Below are 25,717 nucleotides of genomic sequence, written 5' to 3' on the forward strand. Positions count from 1 at the left end.
TTGGCATTATATGGTTTGCACCTTACGGAAGTTTGACTTCCACCAGCCGCTTATTGATGCCATTATGACGCTGTACTCATTTCCAATGGCTAGAGTTAGAGTCAACGGGTTGCTTTCAGCTCCCTTTGGGATTGGAAATGGAACTAGACAAGGCTGCCCTCTCTCCCCCACCCTTTTTGTGTTGGTCATGGAGACCTTGATACAGAGAATAAGACTGGAGGAGTCGATCAGGGGCCTAAAAGTAGATCATACGGAGTTTAAGGCAGCTGCTTTTGCGGATGACCTTCTGATCTTGATCTCAAACCCCAAAACAGCTTTCCCAACTCTTTTGAAACTGCTCGAGGAGTTTGGAGTCATCTCCAACTTTAAAGTCAATATGCACTAGTCGGAGGACCTGAACATCTCATTATCTGATAACGTAGTCTCAGAGCTCAAAACGATCACCCCCTTTAAATGGCTCACTGTAAAATTGAAATATCTGGGAGTCTTCCTTACCTCAGAGCCCTCTACTCTTTATAAACACAATTTTCAGCCTCTCTTATACAACATACAAACGCTTCTCAAATCATATGACCTGCCATATCTTTTGTGGATCGGTAGGATAAATGTAATTAAATCATATATATTACCAAAGTTTTTCTACCATATGTCCATGATACCCATTCCCCTCCCCAAGTCCTTTTTCGTAACGGCCAATAGAATATTCAATGGTTTTGTGTGGCGGGGCAGGAGAGCCAGACTTCCCTTTAAAATCCTTTCCCTCCCAAAAAAGAAAGGTGGTCTTGGACTCCCTAACCTCAAGACTTATTACCAGGCAATCTACTTAGCTCAGTGGATAAATCTCACTAAACCTAGATCTGACAGAGATTTTCCTAATCTTAAGCTTATGCTTCTAGGGAAAGAGGCGGAGATATATCTCTGGACCTCTGCTGCCCCCTCACCAGGCAAACTTGAGATAATAACCAACAACACCCTGGCTATTAGGATAACGCTTATCCCAAATAAATGGCCGCATTGTCTCTTCCTGGACAACATTCCTCTGAAGATTATTCCATGGCTCATGGAACCAAAATACATAGACGCATTTGACCTATGGAACTCTTTGCCGGTCCTCCCAATTTCGCATTTACTTGCCAACCAGATCAAGTGCGTAGATAACTGGCCTCAAGAGGCCAAAAAGCCCAGAGACTTCATGCAAACTCACCATGTACAACATATCATCTCGAAACTTCAATTGGACATTCAATATAACACAGATTGGCTATGGCTGGAATTTCTTGTTAGACTCAATCCCACACCTTCTAAACTAGTATCCAAATTATACTCCAATCTAATTTCCCCTAAACCACAATTCAAACCCTTGTACTTATCCTCCTGGGAGGCCGAACTCAATATATCTCTTTCAGATAAAGAGACGGAACAGGTTTTGAGGCACTCACACGGCTTCTCAAGATGTGTCCTATTACAAGAAAACGCTTTTAAAATACTCTCTAGATGGTATAGAACCCCCGAGTCACTTTATCATTTAGGCTTATCTGACACTCCACTATGTTGGAGGTGTTTGAAATCCAAAGGATCTTTAGCGCATATTTTTTGGTTCTGCCCAATTCTCTCTAAATTCTGGAAAGATATCTTTGATTACCTCCGTAGGATAGGATTACTAAGCTGGAGTCTAACCCCCCAAGAGGTTCTGCTGTCACTCCCCACGAAGTCGTAAAATCCTAAGAAACACGACTTACTTCCCCTCCTGATAGCTGCAGCTAAACATCTGATTTCCTTACACTGACGACAAACGTCCCCTCCTCACATTAGCGAATGGGTTAAAAAAGTTCAGGACATTTACAGGATGGAGGAATTATCTAGCTGGGATGCACGGACACATGATAAATTTTTTCACACATGGCTACCATGGCAACTCGCTTCGCCTAACACTTCATAGTTCCTTATCAATTATCTTTTCTTCCCCTCTCTAGCCACATGAGATACTGACCTTTTATATCGTTCTGACTGCACTGTGATGGACCCGAGCTATACTAAATTAATCTATATAAGATTATCTTTATCATCCTTGTCTTTATGCTTCCCTGACTACAAAACATTTTTAAGGTCTTCCATTACGTCATTTGTGCTATTTCCAGTCCTGGAGTCTGGGGTTACCCCCCCTTTTTGTTTTTCTGTTGTTGTTTTTTGTTGTTTCAGATATTTGTTGTTCTCTGCCTTGTTGGTTTTTCCTTAGGACACGTAAACTGAAACCTGATATCTTCAACTTATCGGAATATTCTATTGGATACTCGCTCAGGATTTTGACCGTTTCGGTACCGGAACTGAACATTAGGTCATACCTAGCTTATTGTTACATATAATGTGTCCTAATGTGAATTATGTTTTCCCGTGTTCTCTGCTTTGTTTATGTACTTTTAAAAAAACCTAAAATAAACAATTTAACCCCTTAATCCCATATGACGTACTATCCCGTCCAGGTGACCTGGGACTTAATTCCCAGTGACAGGATAGTACGTCATATGCGATCGGCAGCGCTCCCCCCGTGATCGCGGCCGGGTGTCAGCTGACTATCGCAGCTGACACCCGGCACTATGTGCCAGGAGCGGTCACGGACCGCTCCCGGCACATTAACTCCCGGCACACCGCGATCAAACATGATCGCGATGTGCCGGCGGTACAGGGAAGCATCGCGCAGGGAGGGGGCTCCCTGCATGCTTCCCTGAGACGATCGGTACACGGTGATGTAAAATGGCCGCGGGGCTGTGTCCGGGTCCTGCAGAGAGTACTTCCGGGTCGCCTGCAGGTGCTGGTAAGCCTGCAGCGATGCCAGTGAGATCGCCGATCTTACAGAGTGCTGTGCAAACTGTAAGATCGGCGATCTGTGATGTCCCCCCCTGGGACAAAGTAAAAAAGTAAAAAAAAATTTCCACATGTGTAAAAAAAAAAAAAATTACTAAATAAATAAATAAATAAAAAAATATTATTCCCATAAATACATTTCTTTATCTAAAAAAAAAAACAAAAACAATAAATGTACACATATTTAGTATCGCCGCGTCTGTAACGACCCGACCTATAAAACTGTCCCACTAGTTAACCCCTTCAGTGAACACCGTAAGAAAAAAAAAAAAAACGAGCCAAAAAACAACGCTTTATTATCATTCCGCGGAACAAAAAGTGGAATAACACGCGATCAAAAAGACGGATATAAATAATGATACCGCTGAAAACGTCATCTTGTACCGCAAAAAAACGAGCCGCCACAAAGCATAATAAGCAAAAAAATAAAAAAGTTATAGTCCTGAGAATAAAGCGATGCCAAAATAATTATTTTTTCTATAAAATAGCTTTTATCGTATAAAAGCGCCAAAACATAAAAAAATGATATAAATGAGGTATCGCTGTAATCGTACTGACCCGACGAATAAAACTGCTTCATCCACTTTACCAAACGTGGAACGGTATAAACGCCTCCCCCAAAAGAAATTCATGAATAGCTGGTTTTTGGTCATTCTGCCTCACAAAAATCGGAATAAAAAGTGATCAAAAACTGTCACGTGTCCAAAAATGTTACCAATAAAAACGTCAACTTGTCCCGCAAAAAACAGGACCTCACATGACTCTGTGGACCAAAATATGGAAAAATTATAGGTCTCAAAATGTGGAGACGCAAAAACTTTTTTGCTATAAAAAAGCGTCTTTTAGTGTGTGACAGCTGCCAATCATAAAAATCCGATATAAAAAACGCTATAAAAGTAAATTAAACCCCCCTTCATCACCCCCTTAGTTAGGGAAAAATAATAAAATTAAAAAAATTTATTTATTTCCATTTTCCCATCAGGGCTAGGGTTAGGGTTAGGGCTAGGGTTAGGGCTAGGGTTAGGGTTGGGGCTAGGGTTGGGGCTAGGGTTGGGGTTGGGGCTAGGGTTGGGGCTAGGGTTAGGGCGAGGGTTAGGGCTAGGGTTAGGGCTAGGGTTAGGGCTAGGGTTGGGGCTAGGGTTGGGGCTAGGGTTAGGGTTGGGGCTAGGGTTAGGGCTAAGGTTAGGGTTGGGGCTAGGGTTAGGGTTGGGGTTAGGGTTGGAGCTAAAGTTAGGGTTAGGGTTGGGGCTAAAGTTAGGGTTAGGGTTGGGGCTAAAGTTAGGGTTAGTGTTGGGGCTAAAGTTAGGGTTAGGGTTTGGATTATATTTACGGTTGGGATTAGAATTAGGGGTGTGTCAGGGTTAGGGGTGTGGTTAGGGTTACCGTTGGGATTAGGGTTAGGGGTGTTGTTGGATTAGGGTTTCAGGTAGAATTGGGGAGTTTCCACTGTTCAGGCACATCAGGGGCTCTCCAAACGCGACATGGCGTCCGATCTCAATTCCAGCCAATTCTGCGTTGAAAAAGTAAAACAGTGCTCCTTCCCTTCCGAGCTCTCTGCGGTGCGCCCAAACAGGGGTTTACCGTAACATATAGGGTATCAGCGTACTCAGGACAAATTGGACAACAACTTTTGGGTCCAAGTTCTCTTGTTATCCTTGGGAAAATAAAAATGTGGGGGGCTAAAAATTATATTTGTGGGAAAAATAAGATTTTTTTTATTTTCGCGGCTCTGCGTTGTAAACTGCAGTGAAACACTTGGGGGTTCAAAGTTCTCACAACACATCTAGATAGGTTCTTTTGGAGGTCTAGTTTCCAATATGGGGTCACTTGTGGGGAATTTGTACTGTTTGGGTACATCAGGAGCTCTGCAAATGCAACGTGACGCCTGCAGACCAATCCATCTAAGTCTGTATTCCAAATGGCGCTCCTCCCCTTCCGAGCTCTGCCATGCGCCCAAACAGTGCTTCCCCCCACATATGGGGTATCAGCATACACAGGACAAATTGGACAACAACTTTTGGGGTCCAATTTATCCTGTTACCCTTGTGAAAATACATAACTGGGGGCTAAAAAATCATTTTTGTGAAAAAAAAAAAGAATTTTTATTTTCATGGCTCTGCGTTATAAACTGCAGTGAAACACTTAGGGGTTCAAAGTTCTCACAACACATCTAGATAAGTTCCCTGGGGGGTCTAGTTTCCAATATGGGGTCACTTGTGGGGGATTTCAATGTTTAGGCACATCAGGGGCTCTCCAAACGCAACATGGCGTCCCATCTCAATTCCAGTCAATTTTGCATTGAAAAGTCAAATGGCGCTCCTTCCCTTCCGAGCTCTGCCATGCGCCCAAACAATGGTTTACACCCACATATGGGGTATCAGCGTACTCAGGACAAATTGCACAACAACTTTTGTGGTCTAATTTCTTCTCTCACCCTTGGGAAAATAAAAAATTGGGGGCAAAAAGATCATTTTTGTGAAAAAATATGATTTTTTTATTTTTACGGCTCTGCATTATAAACTTCTATGAAGCACTTGGTGGGTCAAAGTGCTCACCACACATCTAGATAAGTTCCTTAAGGGGTCTACTTTCCAATATGGTGTCACTTGTGGGGGATTTCAATGTTTAGGCACATCAGGGGCTCTCCAAACGCAACATGGCGTCCCATCTCAATTCCAGTCAATTTTGCATTGAAAAGTCAAATGGCGCTCCTTTCCTTCCGAGCTCTGCCATGCGCCCAAACAGTGGTTTATCCCCACATATGGGGTATCAGCGTACTCAGGACAAATTGTACAACAACTTTTGGGGTCCATTTTCTCCTGTTACCCTTGGTAAAATAAAACAAATTGGAGCTGAAATAAATTTTATGTGAAAAAAAGTTAAATGTTCATTTTTATTTAAACATTCCAAAAATTCCTGTAAAACACCTGAAGGGTTAATAAACTTCTTAAATGTGGTTTTGAGCACCTTGAGGGGTGCAGTTTTTAGAATGGTGTCACACTTGGTTATTTTCTATCATATAGACCCCTCAAAATGACTTCAAATGAGATGTGGTCCCTAAAAAAAAATGGTGTTGCAAAAATGAGAAATTGCTGGTCAACTTTTAACCCTTATAACTCCCTAACAAAAAAAAATTTTGGTTCCAAAATTGTGCTGATGTAAAGTAGACATGTGGGAAATGTTACTTATTTAGTATTTTGCATGACATATCTCTGTGATTTAAGGGTATAAAAATTCAAAGTCGGAAAATTGCGAAATTTTCAAAATTTTCGCCAAATTTCCATTTTTTTCACAAATAAACGCAAATTATATCGAATAAATTTTACCACTACCATGAAGTACAATACGTCACGAGAAAACAATGTCAGAATCGCCAAGATCCGTTGAAGCGTTCCAGAGTTATAACCTCATAAAGGGACAGTGGTCAGAATTGTAAAAATTGGCCCGGTCATTAACGTGCAAACCACCCTCGGGGCTTAAGGGGTTAAAAAAAAAAAAAAAGAATTTAGGACTGTGGCCTGTTGTGCGTTGGCTGGGTATTTCTGCTTGCATTCCAATGACTGGGGTACAGACAACTGAAGGCTGTGCTGGGACAAGGACGTGGACGGGCTTGATGATGGTGCTGCTTGACTGTGGGCAACAACAGGTGCAGGGCTATAGGCATCTCCACATGCACGGTGGACTGTGGATTGGCTTCTATGCAAAACAGTGGAAGAATCAGTGGTGTCACTTGCAGACAGTGTTCTTGGAGCCTGGGGTTCGGCCCACAAAGTCGGGTGCTTTGCTGGCATGTGGCTGATCATGCTGATGGTGGTCAGGCTGGTAGTTTTGCTACCCCTGCTGATGCGGGCATGGCAGGTGCTGCAAGTGGCCTGTTTGGGGTTATCAGCAAAGTTTTTAAAAAATAACCAGACTCGGGAAGATCTAACAGTTGGAATGGCAACTTCCCTCATGTTGGTGTTACGGGGAACAGATGCACGACTTCTGTCTGTGGCCACCATACTGCTTCTTCCTGCCTGTTAGGGTGATATGCCTCCTTACCCATTTGCTGCTGTCCTTGCTCTGCATGTCCTCCTGCCAGGTTGGGTCAATCACTATATCATCCACCACCTCGTCTTCCACATCCGCACCTTACTCCTCCTCCTGACTTTCTGGCAATTGTGTCTCATCATCGTCTACCTCTTGTGACACTTTCCCACCATCGCATTCGTGTGACCGTGGCTGTTCAAAGCTTTGGGCATCACTACATGCAATCTCATTTGGCACCAAATCAAGTTAACCGGCCAAGAGTTCGGAATCCTGAAAGGGAAAACTGAACAGCTTTTCGGAGTGTCCAAGTGTGGGATCAGTTGTCTCAGGGCACTCTGTATGGTGGAAGGAAGGAGGATCAGGGTGAGCAATATCCGGTCCACCCTCACACCTTCTCAGACTTGACCGTGTGGAAGACGTGGTGGTGATGGTGGCTAAGTGACTGGAAGCATTATTCGCTATCCAGCCAAGAACCGTTTCACACTGCTCTGGCTTCAATATTGTTGTGTTGTGGTCCCCTAAAAACTGGGACAGGAAGATCGAGCGAGAAGATGTGGGTCTTTGTTGTGGCCCACTTTCAGCTTGGCCACGTCCTCATCCTCTGCATGCACCATCATCATCACGTCTACTTCCCCGTCCCTTGCCATTTGCCTTGCCCATTTTAAATGGACTACTGTACTACTACTACTACATACTGCCTCTGTACAAATCCCTAGTTAGACCGCACATGGAGTACTGTGTCCAGTTTTGGGCACCGGTGCTCAGGAAGGATATAATAGAACTAGAGAGAGTACAAAGGAGGGCAACAAAATTAATAAAGGGGATGGGAGAACTACAATACCCAGATAGATTAGCGAAATTAGGATTATTTAGTCTAGAAAAAAGACGACTGAGGGGCGATCTAATAACCATGTATAAGTATATAAGGGGACAATACAAATATCTCGCTGAGGATCTGTTTATACCAAGGAAGGTGACGGGCACAAGGGGGCATTCTTTGCGTCTGGAGGAGAGAAGGTTTTTCCACCAACATAGAAGAGGATTTTTTACTGCTAGGGCAGTGAGAATCTGGAATTGCTTGCCTGAGGAGGTGGTGATGGCGAACTCAGTCGAGGGGTTCAAGAGAGACCTGGATGTCTTCCTGGAGCAGAACAAGATTGTATCATACAATTATTAGGTTCTGTAGAAGGACGTAGATATGGGGATTTATTATGATGGAATATAGGCTGAACTGGATGGACAAATGTCTTTTTTCGGCCTTACTAACTATGTTACGATATGTTACTATGTATTTCAAAAGCTCAACACAAATGTATTTATTTAGAGCTAAATTATATCTGATCAGTATGCCTGGAAAACTACGATTTTTCAAAAGCAGAAACACTGGGCCTCAGCCTGACATAACAGACTGTATTCAATTTTTTTTTTGCTTTTTGGTGAATTTAAACCGCAGGTTTCGCAAGGGACCCCCAGTCCCCACTGGCTCTACCTCATAGACCGGTATGTTCGGATCTACTCGTCTTTTCACCACATACGGGATTGCTTCCCATCTAACTTTCCAGATGGTCTCTTGGCCTCAACAATCACCCGGTAACCTGGAACATGCTCATCTTTCCACATGGGTCTCAAGTTGGGGTGAACCACTTGTCTCAGATGCTCCCCCACAACCTGGTGCACAGCCTTCAGCCTCCGGCAATGCTCTTGGGCCTATGTGGTGGTATTTTGCAGAGGTGGGGTCATTGGATAAGGCATGTGAAGATCCTTGATTTCCTGACCTGCCCTTCTGAACATGAGCATATGCGGGGAATAGCCAGTGGTGCTTTACCCTGTTATAGGCCCACATTAACTCAGGTAGGTATTCTGGCCAGCGGGCCTTTTGACTGTCCTCCAGAGTTCTCCAGCATCTGGAGGAGAGTGTGGTTAAACCATTCACATGCCCTGTTTCTTTGAGGGTCATGTGGAGTCGTACGGGAGCACTCAATACCATAAGGCTGATACAGGTCATTCATCAGGGTGCCCTGAAAAGATGCTCCATGATCTGAGTTAATTCTCTGTGGACACCTGAACACATGTATAAAGTGTTTGCAGACCACCTCAGCGGCTAACTCTACTGTCTGATCCCTAGTGGGTGCGGCCACTGCATGTTTTGTAAAATGGTTGGTCATGATAAGACAGTACGAGTGTCAGAGACAGATTACCCGATTTGTACAAAGTCAATCATCAAGAACTCTAGGGGTGCAGATGTTCGAATGGTCTGAACTGGAGCCCATTGTTCAGTGCTCTTACTCAAACCACAAGGTCAACACTTGAAACATGCCTCAGTCACCATTTCTTTCAAGTCAGGACAATACACCAGGTGCTGTAGCCATTTGTACATCTTGTCGCTTCCAAAATGGGCATCCCTCTCATGGGTTTCCCGAGCAGCCGCCGGCCCCAATGTCATTGGAATGACTATCTGCTGTCATTATTGCAATTCTGATGGTAAGTAAACAGCTCAACACAGTAGCCCTTGAGTAACACTCAGCTTATCCCACTGTCTCAAAAGCTTCTGACCCTCTGAAGTCAGACAGGCCTGTTCCTCTGCCCTTGGCCAGACAATAGTCTGAACCCACTCTTTCAATTTCCGAAGATCCAGACATTCATCCTGAATTTTTCCCCAGTCAGCCAAGGTCTTCCCCAACACCATCGATACCCAAGAAGGCACCCCACTTGAATAAGCTAGGATTTGGAATGCGGTTAATCGACTGAGATTCGGGGTTTCAATGTCCTCCCGCTCCTCATCAACATCCTTAATTGGCGACCCTACTGGAACCTGGGAAAGCGCATCAACATTGCTGTTCTCTCTTCCCGATCAGAACCAGATGCAATATTGGTACTTGGAAAGGCGAGCCATCCACCTCTGTTCAAGAGCCCCTAATTTAGTGTTTTCCAGGTTGGCCGTGGGTTATTGTCTGTCATTACAGTCACTTCAGCACCCATCAGATACTCTGCAAACTATTTGGTCTTGGCCCACACTAGTGCCAAAAGTTCCAATTTAAAGGAGCTATAGTTGTCGAGGTTGCGCTCTGACTCAAGATCGTCTGCCATAAGTAATCACTCTCTCACATCAGTCTTGAACTTGAGATAGCACAGCCCCCAGTCCATGTAAGCTTCCATCCGTGTACAACAAGAAGGGGGTATAGAACCATGCATACGCCAAGATCGGAGCACTGGTCAGGGCCTTTTTCAATGCTGCAAAGGTTTCCTGCCACCGTGGTCCAAACTTGATGGGTCGATTCTTGGGATCCCCTTTCATGCCTCTTAGTAGCTCATTTAGTGTGCCAGCAAAATGGACGAAATTGGGTATAAACTTTTGATAGTATCCTGCAAGAACTTAAAAAGCACGCTGAGGCCAGTTTCGGACAGCGTCCACCTTGCTGGTGGCCGGCTGCACCCTCTCTGGAGAAATCACATGCCCCAGATATTCTATCTGCTCTTGGAACAGTTGACACTTCCTGGGTTTGATCTTGAGCCCATGATCTTGTAACCACCTCAGGACTTGTCGAAGCTTTGGCAAGTGATCTTCAAAGGAGGCTCCAAATACCTCCACATTGTCCAGTTATATCAACACTGATTAGAAGTTGAAAACTTTTACTTACTGCGGCATCGTAGTGGGCTTTAGTCTCCTTTCGCTGGGCCTGCTCCGAACAAAATAATAGCACACGCAGGCAGAAGCGGAGTTCCTCCAGCCAGTGGTGGATACCAAAGATGCTTGTGGTGTAACTCTTTCACAGGGCATATCACCTCTTTCTCCAGGTCCCAGTCCCCTCTGTTTCTTAACAGCTTGTATGTCAGGAATTACCTCGCATCAGGACAGGTCTGAATCCTGGACCAGCTCACCTACCATCTGCCGCTGCTTCTAACCCAGAGGGGTGCTATCACGAGAGGATATAGTCAGATTCCTCTCCAGCAGAGCCTTACTCACCCCTCATTCCTGAAGACCCTGCACAAGATGGCCTCGCTATCTTTTCCTGTGTTTCATTTTTTAAAACCCTCCTAACACAGCTTACAGACATATAACAGTCATAGTAACATAGTAAAATTTGCTTTGATGACTGCTTTGCACACTCTTGGCACTCTCTTGATGAGCTTCAAGAGGTAGTCACCGGAAATGGTTTTCACTTCACAGGTGTGCCCTGTCAGGTTTAATAAGTGGGATTTCTTGCCTTATAAACGGAGTTGGGACCATCAGTTGTGTTGAGCAGAAGTCTGGTGGATACACAGCTGATAGTCCTTCTGAATAGACTGTTAGAATGTGTATTATGGCAAAAAAAAAGCAGCTAAGTAAAGAAAAATGAGTGGCCATCATTACTTTAAGAAATGAAGGTCAGTCAGTCTGAAAAATTGGGAAAACTTTGAAAGTGTCCCCAAGTGCAGTTACAAAAACCATCAAGCGCTACAAAGAACCTGGCTCACATGAGGACCGCCCCAGGAAAGGAAGACCAAGAGTCACCTCTGCTTCTGAGGATAAGTTTATCCGAGTCACCAGCCTCAGAAATCGCAGGTTAACAGCAGCTCAGATTAGAGACCAGGTCAATGCCAAACAGAGTTCTTGCAGCAGACACATCTCTACAACAACTGTTAAGAGAAGACTTTGTGCAGCAGGCTTTCATGGTAAAATAGCTGCTAGGAAACCACTGCTAAGGACAGACAACAAGCAGAAGAGACTTGTTTGGGCTAAAGAACACAAGGAATGGACAATAGATCATTGGAAATCTGTGCTTTGGTCTGATGAGTCCAAATTTGAGATCTTTGGTTGCATCCACCGTGTCTTTGTGCGACGCAGAAAAGGTGAACGGATGGACTCTACATGCCTGGTTCCCACCGTGAAGCATGGAGGAGGAGGTGTGATGGTTTGGGGGTTCTTTGCTGGTGACACTGTTGGGGATTTATTCAAAATTGAAGGCATACTGAACCAGCATGGCTACCACAGCATCTTGCAGCGGCATGCTATTCCATCCGGTTTGCGTTTAGTTGGACCATCATTTATTTTTCAACAGGACAATGACCCCAAACATACCTCCAGGCTGTGTAAGGGCTATTTGACCAAGAAGGAGAGTGATGGGGTGCTATGCCAGATGACCTGGCCTCCACAGTCACCCGACCTGAACCCAATCGAGATGGTTTGGGGTGAGCTGGACTACAGAGTGAAGGCAAAAGGGCCAACAAGTGCTAAGCATCTCTGGGAACTCCTTCAAGATTGTTGGAAGACCATTCCCGGTGACTACCTCTTGAAGTTCATCAAGAGAATGCCTAAAGTGTGCAAAGCAGTCATCAAAGCAAAAGGTGTCTACTTTGAAGAAGCTAGAATGTAAGACATATTTTCAGTTGTTTCACACTTTTTTGTTAAGTATATAATTCCACATGTGTTAATTCATAGTTTTAGTTAGTGTGAATGTACAATTTTTATAGTCATGAAAATACAGAAAAATCTTTAAATGAGGTGTGTCCAAACTTTTGGTCTGTTCTGTATATATGAAGAAAACTCACTTTAGGGCTTAATAAGGCGTGTGAAGGGGAGTCTATGGTAAGCGGGGTTGTCATCAGCGCAGGTATTAGGGTGCCAACCTCCGCAGCAAGGCAGGAAGACAACAGTGACTAATAGGGTCATTCTACACTCCCCTCCTCACATCAGATAAGTAGATATTGTTGACCTTTTGTTTTATGTCTGCTTGGCTGCATATTGGTGATCTTGTATTTTAATATATTGTTAAAAGTGAAGTTTTAATCAAGTAATTCTATATTTAGTGCATTAGTCAGTGACTCAATTTGTTTTTTTCTGGCACTCACTATTGATTACTCGGTAAAAATGCTGCTAAGGATGGCCCAATCAGTTATTAGATTTTAGGGGATATCAGTTCTTCACACAGGGCTCAGTGGGTTCGAATTTGTTCTTCCCTTAATAATAAAGACCTTCATTTAAAAACTGCATTTTGTGTTCACTTCTGTTTTCTTTGTCTAAAATTTAGATTTGTTTGGTGATCTGTAACATTTAAGTGTGACAAACATGCAAAAGAATAGGAAATCAAGAAGAGGCAAACACTTTTTCTCACAACTGTATACACCAAAAATCCATATACGGACTGGTAATCCTACACTGTGCTCGATGGAAAACCCACAGAATAAATGAGTTGTCAGAAAAATATCCTAGAGTAAGAGCCTTGTAATTAATTAAATATAAATGCCAAAGGACATGAGAAGCAGTATGCAGTTAAGTGAAGTAACAGATAGAACTATAAACATTTGATGTACTGATGATACTCAAATATACTCCCCTGGAAAACTATAACAACAGTGTTCTGTTAAAGGCCACATTAATGCAGAGAATTAAATAGCTGCAATGAAACAAAGAGTGAAAAATTTAAAGGGGTCTGAATACTTTCCATACCCACTGATCCCTTACTGACTTTGTAAGTTTGCCCACTGACAAAGACATGAACAGTCTATCATTTTAAGGGTAGGTTAATTTTAACATTGAGAGATAAAATATTGCAAATAAAATCCAGAAAATCACATTGTCTAAATTATATAAATTTATTTGCATAGTGCAGTAAGAAATAAGTATTTGATCACTCTGGCAAACAAGACTTAATACCAACTCTTGTTGGCAAGCACAGCAGTCAGACATTTTTTGTAGTTGATTATGAGGTTTGTGCACATGTCAGGAAGAATTTTGGTCCACTCCTCTTTGTAGTTCATTAGGGATGGCCGAACCCGAACTGTAAAGTCACAAGGTCCCCAACAGGTCATGCAACAGTTCAGGTCCAGGGCCTGTAAAAGGCATAAAATGAATAATAAACGTTATAATTAGGCCGGTGTCACACTCAGCGTAGGGAAATACGGTCCGTATTTTACATGCGTAATACGCAGAAATGTTACGAAAATAGTGATCTGTATGTCATCAGTAGGCAGGGTGTGGCAGCGTATTTTACGCATGTAAACCTCCGTATGTAATCCGTATGGCATCCGTACAGCGAGATTTTCTCGCCGGCTTGCAAAACGGACATACAATGGATCCATGGGCTCAAATATTCATGAAAACATATATACAGTCTATAAATAATAATAATAATAATAATAATAATAATAATAATCTTTATTTATATAGCGCCAACATATTCCGCAGCGCCTTACAGTTTAACAGTTTCAAACACATATATTTATATATATATATATATATATATATATATATATATATATATATCAGTGAGACATATATATATATATATATATATATTTAGATTTAATACAGCGCTAGATAGCTTAAAAGCTGGTAATTCAATTGCCGGCTTTTGCTATCTCTTATTTTTTTACATATTCCTCATTAGTAATGTTACAAGTGTATGTGTGTAAAATTTGGGGGCTCTAGCTGTTAAAATAGAGGGTTAAATCATGTAAAAAATTGGCGTGGGCTCCCGCGCAATTTTCTCCGCGAGAGTAGTAAAGCCAGTGACTGAGGGCAGATATTAATAGCCTAGAGAGGGACCATGGTTATAGGACCCCCCTGGCTTAAAACATCTGCCCCCAGCCACCCCAGAAAAGGCACATCTGGAAGATGCGCCTATTCTGGCACTTAGCATCTCTCTTCCCACTCCCCTGTAGAGGTGGGATATGGAGTAGTAAAGGGTTAATGCCACCTTGCTATTGTAAGGTGACATTAAGCCTGGTTAACAATGGAGAGATGTCAAAAAGGCACCTATCCATTATTAATCCAATAGTAGTAAATGGTTAATAAAACACACACACATTATGAAAAAAGTATTTTATTGAAATAAAGACACAGGGTGTTATAATAGTTAAATATACTCTCAATCCAATTGAAGACCCTTGTCACCTGAAACAAAGTTAAAATAAAAAAACAACAATATCCCATACCTCTCCAGAGCTCAGTCATGTCCCACGCTGTAAATCCATCTGAAGGGGTTAAATAATTTTACAAGCAGGAGCCTGCTAATGCAGCTCTGCTCCTGCCTGTAAAAGCTGGGATTGAGAGTATAATAAACTATTACAACACCTTGTGTCTTTATTTCATTAAAATACTTTTTTACTAATGTGTGTGTGTGGTATTAACCATTTACTAGTATTATGGGCAGCACGGTGGCTCAGTGGTTAGCACAACAGCCTTGCAGCACTGGTGTCCTGGGTTCAAACCCCATCAAGGACAACATCTGCAAAGAGTTTGTATGTTCTCTCCGTGTTTGCGTGGGTTTCCTCCCACATTACAAAGACATACTGATAGGGAATTTAGATTGTGAGCCCCAACGGGGACAGCAATGATAATGTGTGCAACCTGTAGAGCACTGCGGAATATGTTAGGGCTATATAAAAATAAAGATTATTATTATTAATAATGGATAGGTGTCTTATTGACATCTCTCCATTATTAACCTGGCTTAATGTCACCTTACAATAGCAAGGTGACATTAACTCTTTATTACCCCATATCCCACCGCTACAGGGGAGTGGGAAGAGAGAGGCTAAGTGCCAGAATAGGCGCATCTTCCAGATGTGCCTTTTCTGGGGTGGCTGGGGGCAGATGTTTTTAGCCAGTAGGGGTCCTATAACCATGGTCCCTCTCTAGGCTATTAATATCTGCCCTCAGTCACTGGCTTTCTCACTCTGGCTGAGAAAATTGTGCGTGAACCCACGCCAATATTTTCCGTGATTTAACCCTTTATTTTAACAGCTAGTGCTCCCAAAGTTTGCACACAGACACTTGGAATATTACTAGTGAGGAATATGTACAAAAATAAGGGATATGAAATGGTTTACTGTATGTAAACCATGTCTCATATCCTGTCGGGTTTGGGATGGAGATAGCAAAAGCCGGCAATTGAATTACCGGCTTTTCTGCTATCTAGCGCTGTATGAAATATCAATATATATATATGTCTCACTGACATATATATATATATATCCCTGTACTATGTGTAGACATTTATTCTATCTACTAGATGGTGGCCCGATTCTAACGCATCGGGTATTCTAGAATATGCATGTCAACGTAGTATATTGCCCAGCCACGTAGTATATTGCCCAGCCACGTAGTATATTGCCCAGCCACGTAGTATATTGCCCAGCCACGTATTGCCCAGCCACATAGTATATAGCACAGCCCATGTAGTGCGGTATATTGCCCAGCCACATAGTATATAGCAGAGCCACGTAGTATATTGCCCAGTCACGTAGTATTTTGGACAGCACAGAGCCACGCAGTATAGAGACTTAAAAAAAAAAACATATACTCACCTATAGCCCGTTGAAGTCCTGCTATACTTACCCTCCGCCGCCTTTCTCGCTCCTCGCAGCTTCCGGTCCCGTTCCAGGGCTCGTGTGAGCAGGACCTATGATGACGTCGCGGTCACATGACCGTGACGTCACGGCAGGTCCTTGTCGCACACCAGCCCTGGGACGGGACCGCAAGCTGCCGCTTGCAATGGAGAGGTCCCGGGAGCGTGGCGAGGAGCGAGAAAGGCGGCGGATGGTGAGTATAGCAGGTTTTTTGTTCTTTTTTTATTATTTTTAACATGACATATTTTTACTGTTGATGCCGCATAGGCAGCATCAATAGTAAATAGTTGGGGACACACAGGGTTAATAGCAGCGGTAACGGAGTGCGTTACACCGCGGGCCGTTACCACTGCCATTAACCCTGTGTGAGCGGTGAGTGGAGGGGATTACGGAGCGGGCGCTGGGCAGTGAGTGCAGGGGAGTAGGGGAGGGACTAATCGGACTGTGGCCGTCGCTGATTGGTCGCGGCAACCATGACAGGCAGCTGCCGAGACCAATCAGCGAACGAATAACCGTGACAGAAGGACAGACAGACAGACGGAAGTACCCCTTAGACAATTATGTATATAGATTCTAACCTGTCAGTGTGCTTTTACTGTACACGGCACTGAATGACCAGCTTTTCTATAGAACACTGCTGCGTATTTCTCGCAAGTCACACTGTTGGTCCTTGTGTAACCCATATTTTTCTCGCCCCCATTGACTTTCATTGTCGGATTTTTTGCACAATACGCTGACAAACGCAGCATGCTGCAATTTTCTACGCCCGTAAAATACAGACGAGAAATATACGGCAGATAGGAGCTTGTTGTGAATTCTGTGGTCGAGCTCCCTCCTGTGGTCATGAGTGGTACTTCGGCTGGTTCTGTCTATGAGCTTCCTCTGGTGGATGTGAGTGGGGCTGCGGCTTCTGAGTTTCCTTCCTCAGGTGACGAGGTTAAGTCGTTAGGTGCTGCTCTATTTAACTCCACCTAGTTCTTTGTTCCTTGCCTCCAGTCAATGTTCCAGTATTGGTCTTGCTCTCTCCTGAATCATCTTGTGGCCTGTCTGCCCTGCATAAGCTAAGTTCTGCTTGTGTTACTTTTGTTTGCTATTTTTTCTGTCCAGCTTGCTTTATTGGTTTGTCTTGCTTGCTGGAAGCTCTGGGACGCAGAGGGAGCACCTCCGTACCGTTAGTCGGTGCGGAGGGTCTTTTTGCGCCCTCTGCGTGGTTGTTTGTAGGTTTTTATGCTGACCGCAAAGTTATCTTTCCTATCCTCGGTCTATTCAGTAAGTCGGGCCTCACTTTGCTAAAATCTATTTCATCTCTGTGTTTGTATTTTCATCTTTGCTCACAGTCATTATATGTGGGGGGCTGCCTTTTCCTTTGGGGAATTTCTCTGAGGCAAGGTAGGCTTATTTTTCTATCTTCAGGGCTAGCTAGTTTCTCAAGCTGTGCCCGAGGCGCATAGGTCTGGTCAGGAGCGCTCCACGGCTACCTCTAGTGTGGTGTGATAGGATTAGGGATTGCGGTCAGCAGAGTTCCCACGTCTCAGAGCTCGTCCTATGTTATTAGTAACTATCAGGTCACTTTGTGTGCTCTTAACCACCAGGTCCATTGTGTTTCTGAACCACTAGTTCATAACAGGAGCTGCCCCATAGAGAATCATTGGTTCGTGTGCAATGTGTAGTTTTTGCGCCTCTCATACGTCCGTAAAACTCGCTAGTGTGACGCCGGCCTTATACTTACCTGTCCTGCGATACGTCCTCCCGTCCCGCTGTCTCACGGCTACATTTGCTTCCGGGGCCACTCATTAACTTCCGGCAGTATTCACTGCACTCGGCAGTGTTCGGCTTTTGTACGGCAGTGTTTGTGAACCTTGACTTAACCACACAAACACTGTCGATGCCGGCCAAAAATTGGAGTGAATAATCCGGAAGTTAATGAGAGGCCCGGAAGTAGAAGCCGCCCGGAGGCAGCGAGACGGGAGGACGCCTCGCTGGACCGTTAAGTATAATTATAATGTTTATTATTAATTTTATGCTTTGTTTTACAGCCCAGAGCTCTGGGTTCGGAAGCAAGTTCGCGTCATCTCCGGCCCCGAGCTCGAACTTTATAAAAAAAACTCAGGCAAACCTCGCCTATTCTGACCATCGGGTGGTTGGCCCATAACTACAGATCATCTCTAAATCATTAAGATTTTGAGACTGTCACTTGGCAACTCCCTCCATAAGTTTTCTATGGGATTAAGATCTGGAGATTGGCTAGGCAACTCCATGACCTTAATGTGCTTCTTTTTGAGCCACTCGTTTGTTGCCTTGGCTGTATGTTTTGGGTCATTATCTTGCTGGAAGACCCAGCCACGACCCATTTTTAATGTTCTGGTGGAGGGAAGGAGGTTTACACTTAGGATTTTATGGTACATGGCTCCGTCCATTCTTCCATTGATGCAGTGAAGTAGTTCTGTGCCCTTAGCAGAGAAACACCCTCAAAACATAATGTTTCCACCTCCATGCTTGACAGTGGGGATGATATTCTTTAGGTCATAGACAGCATTTCCTCCAAACACCGCAATTTGAGTTAATGCCAAAGAGCTCAATTTTTGTCTCATCTGACCACAGCGCCTTCTCCCAATCACTCACAGAATCATCCAGGTGTTCATTGACAATCTTTAGATGGGCCTGCACATGGGCCTTTTTGAGCAAGGGGACTTTGCGGGCACTGCAGGATTTTAAACAATCACGGCGTAATGTGATATAATGGTTTTCTTAGTGTTTGTGGTCCCTGCTGCCTTGAGATCATTAACAAGTGTAGTTTTAGACTGATCTCTCACCTTCCTCATGATCAAGGATACCCCATGAGGTGAGATTTTGCATGGGCCCCAGATCGATGTCGATTGACAGTCATTTTGTATTTCTTCCATTTACTTACTATTAGTAACATAGTAACATAGTAACATAGTTAGTAAGGCCGAAAAAAGACATTTGTCCATCCAGTTCAGCCTATATTCCATCATAATAAATCCCCAGATCTACATCCTTCTACAGAACCTAATAATTGTATGATACAATATTGTTCTGCTCCAGGAAGACATCCAGGCCTCTCTTGAACCCCTCGACTGAGTTCGCCATCACCACCTCCTCAGGCAAGCAATTCCAGATTCTCACTGCCCTAACAGTAAAGAATCCTCTTCTATGTTGGTGGAAAAACCTTCTCTCTTCCAGACGCAAAGAATGCCCCCTTGTGCCCGTCACCTTCCTTGGTATAAACAGATCCTCAGCGAGATATTTGTATTGTCCCCTTATATACTTATACATGGTTATTAGATCGCCCCTCAGTCGTCTTTTTTCTAGACTAAATAATCCTAATTTCGCTAATCTATCTGGGTATTGTAGTTCTCCCATCCCCTTCATTAATTTTGTTGCCCTCCTTTGTACTCTCTCTAGTTCCATTATATCCTTCCTGAGCACCGGTGCCCAAAACTGGACACAGTACTCCATGTGCGGTCTAACTAGGGATTTGTACAGAAGCAGTATAATGCTCTCATCATGTGTATCCAGACCTCTTTTAATGCACCCCATGATCCTGTTTGCCTTGGCAGCTGCTGCCTGGCACTGGCTGCTCCAGGTAAGTTTATCATTAACTAGGATCCCCAAGTCCTTCTCCCTGTCAGATTTACCCAGTGGTTTCCCGTTCAGTGTGTAATGGTGATATTGATTCCTTCTTCCCATGTGTATAACCTTACATTTATCATTGTTAAACCTCATCTGCCACCTTTCAGCCCAAGTTTCCAACTTATCCAGATCCATCTGTAGCAGAATACTATCTTCTCTTGTATTAACTGCTTTACATAGTTTTGTATCATCTGCAAATATCGATATTTTACTGTGTAAACCTTCTACCAGATCATTAATGAATATGTCGAAGAGAACAGGTCCCAATACTGACCCCTGCGGTACCCCACTGGTCACAGTGACCCAGTTAGAGACTATACCATTTATAACCACCCTCTGCTTTCTATCACTAAGCCAGTTACTAACCCATTTACACACATTTTCCCCCAGACCAAGCATTCTCATTTTGTGTACCAACCTCTTGTGCGGCACGGTATCAAACGCTTTGGAAAAATCGAGATATACCACGTCCAATGACTCACCGTGGTCCAGCCTATAGCTTACCTCTTCATAAAAACTGATTAGATTGGTTTGACAGGAGCGATTTCTCATAAACCCATGCTGATATGGAGTTAAACAGTTATTCTCATTGAGATAATCCAGAATAACATCCCTCAGAAACCCTTCAAATATTTTACCAACAATAGAGGTTAGACTTACTGGCCTATAATTTCCAGGTTCACTTTTAGAGCCCTTTTTGAATATTGGCACCACATTTGCTATGCGCCAGTCCTGCGGAACAGACCCTGTCGCTATAGAGTCCCTAAAAATAAGAAATAATGGTTTATCTATTACATTACTTAGTTCTCTTAGTACTCGTGGGTGTATGCCATCCGGACCCGGAGATTTATCTATTTTGATCTTATTTAGCCGGTTCCGCACCTCTTCTTGGGTTAGATTGGTGACCCTTAATATAGGGTTTTCATTGTTTCTTGGGATTTCACCTAGCATTTCATTTTCCACCGTGAATACCGTGGAGAAGAAGGTGTTTAATATGTTAGCTTTTTCCTCGTCATCTACAACCATTCTTTCCTCACTATTTTTTACGGGGCCTACATTTTCAGTTTTTATTCTTTTACTATTGATATAGTTGAAGAACAGTTTGGGATTAGTTTTACTCTCCTTAGCAATGTGCCTCTCTGTTTCCTTTTTGGCAGCTTTAATTAGTTTTTTAGATAAAGTATTTTTCTCCCTATAGTTTTTTAGAGCTTCAATGGTGCCATCCTGCTTTAGTAGTGCAAATGCTTTCTTTTTACTGTTAATTGCCTGTCTTACTTCTTTGTTTAGCCACATTGGGTTTTTCCTATTTCTAGTCCTTTTATTCCCACAAGGTATAAACCGCTTACACTGCCTATTTAGGATGTTCTTAAACATTTCCCATTTATTATCTGTATTCTTATTTCTGAGGATATTGTCCCAGTCTACCAGATTAAGGGCATCTCTAAGCTGGTCAAACTTTGCCTTCCTAAAGTTCAGTGTTTTTGTGACTCCCTGACAAGTCCCCCTAGTGAAAGACAGGTGAAACTGCACAATATTGTGGTCGCTATTTCCTAGATGCCCGACCACCTGCAGATTTGTTATTCTGTCAGGTCTATTAGATAGTATTAGGTCTAAAAGTGCTGCTCCTCCTGTTGGTGCATATTGCACCAACAGTTGTCTCCTTCTCACCCCAGATTCTCACTTATGGTTTTGCAGCCCATTCCAGCTTTGTGCAAGTCTATGATCTTGTCCCTGACATCCTTCGAAAGCTCTTTGGTCTTGCCCATGTTGTAGAGGTTAGAGTCTGACTGATTAATTGAGTTTATGGACAGGATTATGCAAGACCGCTGTCTTTAATTCAAGAAACAAGTTAATTATAAGCGTCTAACTGGTCTGTAGGAGTCAGAACTCTTAATGGTTGGTAGGAATCAAATACTTATTTCTCACTGCAAAATGCAAATACATTTATAATTTAGACAGTGTGATTTTCTGGATTTTATTTCTGACATTCTATCTCTCAATGTTAACATTAACCTACCCTTAAAATTATATGTTCATGTGTTTTTCAGTGGGCATATGTTGCCCCATCTAAGTATATATGTTCCTCATCCTCTACCCATCCTGATTTATATATCCACCAACCTGGTATGTGTCCCTTGTCCTGAGCCCCATCCTGATATATATTTCCCCCATTCTGGTATATGTTCCTTATTCTGGCCCCATTCTGGTATAAATATATCTCATCCTGGTATATATATGTCTCTTACCCTGGTATATATATCCCATCCTGTTATATGTCCCCATTCTGCCCTTCCTATAATATAATGCACAGCCCATAGTGCTTCGTATAGTATATTGGACAACTCATATTATATTCATCCATGTAGTATAAGCACAGCCCATAGCCATTCATGTAGTTTAATGTACAGCCCATAGTCATCCATGCAGTATAATGCCCAGCCTATTGTAATACATATAGTATAATGCACAGTCCATTTTCATCCATATAATATAATGCACAGCCCATAGTCATACATGTAGTATAATGTACAGCCCACAGTCATCTATGAAATATCATCCACAACCCATAGTCATCCATGTGGTAATGTGGCCACTCACTGATTTAAAAATAAAAAAATACTGACCTTCCCTCCACTCCCCTGATGCTCAGCGTCCTCTTCTGAACCCGGCAGCTTATTTTATTGTGCAAGCAGCGGGAGCGCATGACATCACTGCCATGCACCACCGGTCACGTGCACGCTGACGCTGACGTCAGCTGCTGTCCTCTGATTGGTCAGTAGCGCATATTGCCGTGAACGTACCCTATGGGTCTGTGCAGTGCATTACACTTCAGCTGAATGTGCATCTGAGAACACACTTCCAGGTAAAGTATTTGATGATGTGTGAGGAGCCCGCCAGGCCAGTGACAAATGCAAACACATGTTTTGGGATATTTGCACCTCCATAAGTGTAAAACTAAAGATCAGATTAGCTACAGCATATCACCTGTATTAAACACAATTGCGGTTATACCAAAAACCGTTATTTTTACATCTTATTATTTTACATTTACTGAAATAAAATAATTTTAATTACATTGACATATTTTGGTATATTTTTATATTTTATTTTTCATTTACAGAAGGATTCTCAAACGTGAATAAAAATATGAATGAAGACTTCCTGTTAAACAGGTAAATATTATATTACTTTCTGTTTAGTAAGGTCTATAGATACAATTTAAGGCCGGAGTCACACTAAAAGTATGAGAGTCGCACAAGTGTAATGCGAGTCTCAAGCAAGTACAATCCAATTTTTCACACCTAGCATCCGATTTACATCCGAATGCAGTGCAATTGCTATCAGATTGCAATGCAATTTTAACATGAGCTTTTACATAGAGCAATTCTCTATGCCATTTACACATTGTTTTCAAAGGAAATATTCATAAAAACATATACGGTTGTATTCAAAAGTTTACATACCCCGGCAGAATTTTTGCTTTCTTGGCCTTTTTTTCAGAGAATATGAATGATAACACCAAAACTTTTTCTCTACTCATGGTTAGTGGTTGGGTGAAGCCATTTATTGTCAGACTATTGTGTTTTCTCTTTTAAAATCATAATGACAACCCAAAACATCCAAATGACCCTGTTCAAAATTTCACGTACCCCATTTCTTAACACCATGTATTGCCCCCTCTAACATCAATGACAGCTTGAAGTCTGGTAGTTGTGGATGAGGTTCTTTATTTTCTCAGATGATAAAGCTGCCCACTCTTCTTGGCAAAACGCCTCCATTTCCTGTAAATTCCTGGGCTGTCAAGCATGAACTGCATGCTTGAGTTCTCCCCAAAGTAGCTCAAAGACATTGAGGTCAGGAGACTGAGATGGCCACTCCAGAATCTTCACTTTGTTCTGCTGTAGCCAATGACAGGTCGACTTGGCCTTGTTTTTTGGTTTGTTGACATGTTGAAACATCTAAGTACGTCCCATGTGCAGCTTCCGGGCTGATGAGTGCAAATGTGCCTTCAGTATTTGCTGATAACGTGCTGCATACATATTTCCTTCAATTTTGACCAAGTTTCCTGTGCCTTTGTAGCTCACACATCCCCAAAACATCAGCGATCCACCTCCGTGTTTTACAGTAGGAATGGTGTTCCTTTCATCATGGGTCTTGTTGACCTCTCTCCAAATGTAACATATTTATGGTTGTGGCCAAAAAGTTCACTTTTAGTCTCATCACTCCAAATGACCTTGTTCCCAAAGTTTTGAGGCTTGTCTCTGTGCTGTTTTTCATATTGTATGCCTCCTTATTGTGCATCTTGATACAGCCATATCGCTAGTTTTCAGAGAGTCCTGTATTTCAGCTGATGCAATGTGTGGGTTTTTCTTTGCATCCTGAACAATTTTCCTGGCAGTTGTAGATGACATTTTTGTTGGTCTACCTGACCATGGTTTTGTTTTTAGAGAGCCCTTGATTTTCCATTTGTTAATCACAGTTTGAACGCTGCTGACTGGCATTATCAATTTCTTGGATATCTTTTTGTATCTCTTGCCTGTTTTATACAGTTCAACTACCTTTTCCCATAAATCCATTGACAATTTTTTTTCTTTCCTCATGACTCACAATCCAGTTAGTGGCTGGATGAAAGATGCAAGAGTCTGTCTGGATCCCAGAAACTCACTTAGCTTTTATGCACAGACACGCAAACAGGTCACAGGTGAGGATGTTACCTTTAGTAGCCATTCAAACCCATCTGTGTCAACTTCTGTGCATTTTATCAGGCCAAAATCACCAGGGTATGTGAACTTTTGATCAGGGTCATTTGGATGTTTTGGGTTGTCATTATGATTTAAAAAGAGAAAGCACAGTAGTTTGACAATAAATGGCTTCACCCAACCACTAACCATTAGTGGACTGAAAAAGTTTTGGCGTTATCATTCATATTCTCTCAAAAAAGCCCAAGAAAGCAAAAATTCTTTCATGGTATGTAAACTTTTGAGCACAACTAAATTATATATATATATATATATATATATATATATATATATATATATATATATATATATATATATATAATAGATAGAATAAAAGCCGACAATTCATGTGCTACGTAGTACAGTAAAATCACAGAGTGACAGGCTGGAATAGAATAGCAAGAAATAGATATATAAGCATAGAATACATAGCTATATAGATGTCAGTGATACACACATATATATTTGTATATATTACATAAATAGAAGAAAATCTGTCAATTCATCTGCCTTGTACTGTAAAATCACTGCAGGAGCCGACAGGATAGCAGAGATGGATTACATACAGTAAATACAAATATGTAGATATACAGATGTCTGTGACAAATACAATTAGTACAGTGTATGTGCAGCTTATTGTACATGTGTTTAATTAATAAAATATTATTTTTTGGAAAAAAATGGCGTGGGCTCTCACGCATTTTTCGTAACCAACTGAGGGAAAGCCAATGCCTGGGGGCCGATGTTTATAGCCTGGGAAGGGGGTAATACCCATTGAGCTTCCCAGGCTATTAACATCAGCTCACAAGTTTATACTTACTGGCTATTAAAGTGGGAGACCCTAAGGAAAAATGGTGTAGGGTCCCCCTATAATTAATAACTAGCAAAGGCTATGCAGACAACTGCAGGCTGATATTAATAGCCAAGGAAGGGACCATGGATACTGCCCCCTCAGGCTGAAACATCAGCTCTCAGCCACCCCAGAAAAGGCGCATCTCTAAGATGTGCTAATTCTGGCACTTATCCTCGCTCTTTCCACTTGCCCTGTTTTGGTGGCAATTGGGGTGATAGTTGGAGGGGGTAATTGTCGCCTTTGTATTGTC

General features: G+C 42.5%; 1 protein-coding gene across 7 annotated transcripts in view; it reads left to right on the forward strand.

Annotated features, from left to right (window-relative positions):
- Positions 1-25,717, forward strand: part of PDE4DIP (phosphodiesterase 4D interacting protein) — a 1,776,665-nt gene that overhangs the window by 1,351,278 nt on the left and 399,670 nt on the right. For all 7 annotated transcript variants that reach the window (XM_069737152.1, XM_069737153.1, XM_069737154.1 and 4 more), the window contains one exon: positions 22,997-23,048. In XM_069737152.1, the coding sequence (XP_069593253.1) occupies positions 22,997-23,048 (52 nt within the window). The remainder of the gene's footprint in view (positions 1-22,996; positions 23,049-25,717) is intronic.

This window comes from Ranitomeya imitator, chromosome 8 (assembly GCF_032444005.1).
Source record: "Ranitomeya imitator isolate aRanImi1 chromosome 8, aRanImi1.pri, whole genome shotgun sequence".
In the NCBI taxonomy this organism is placed as follows: Eukaryota; Metazoa; Chordata; class Amphibia; order Anura; family Dendrobatidae; genus Ranitomeya; species Ranitomeya imitator.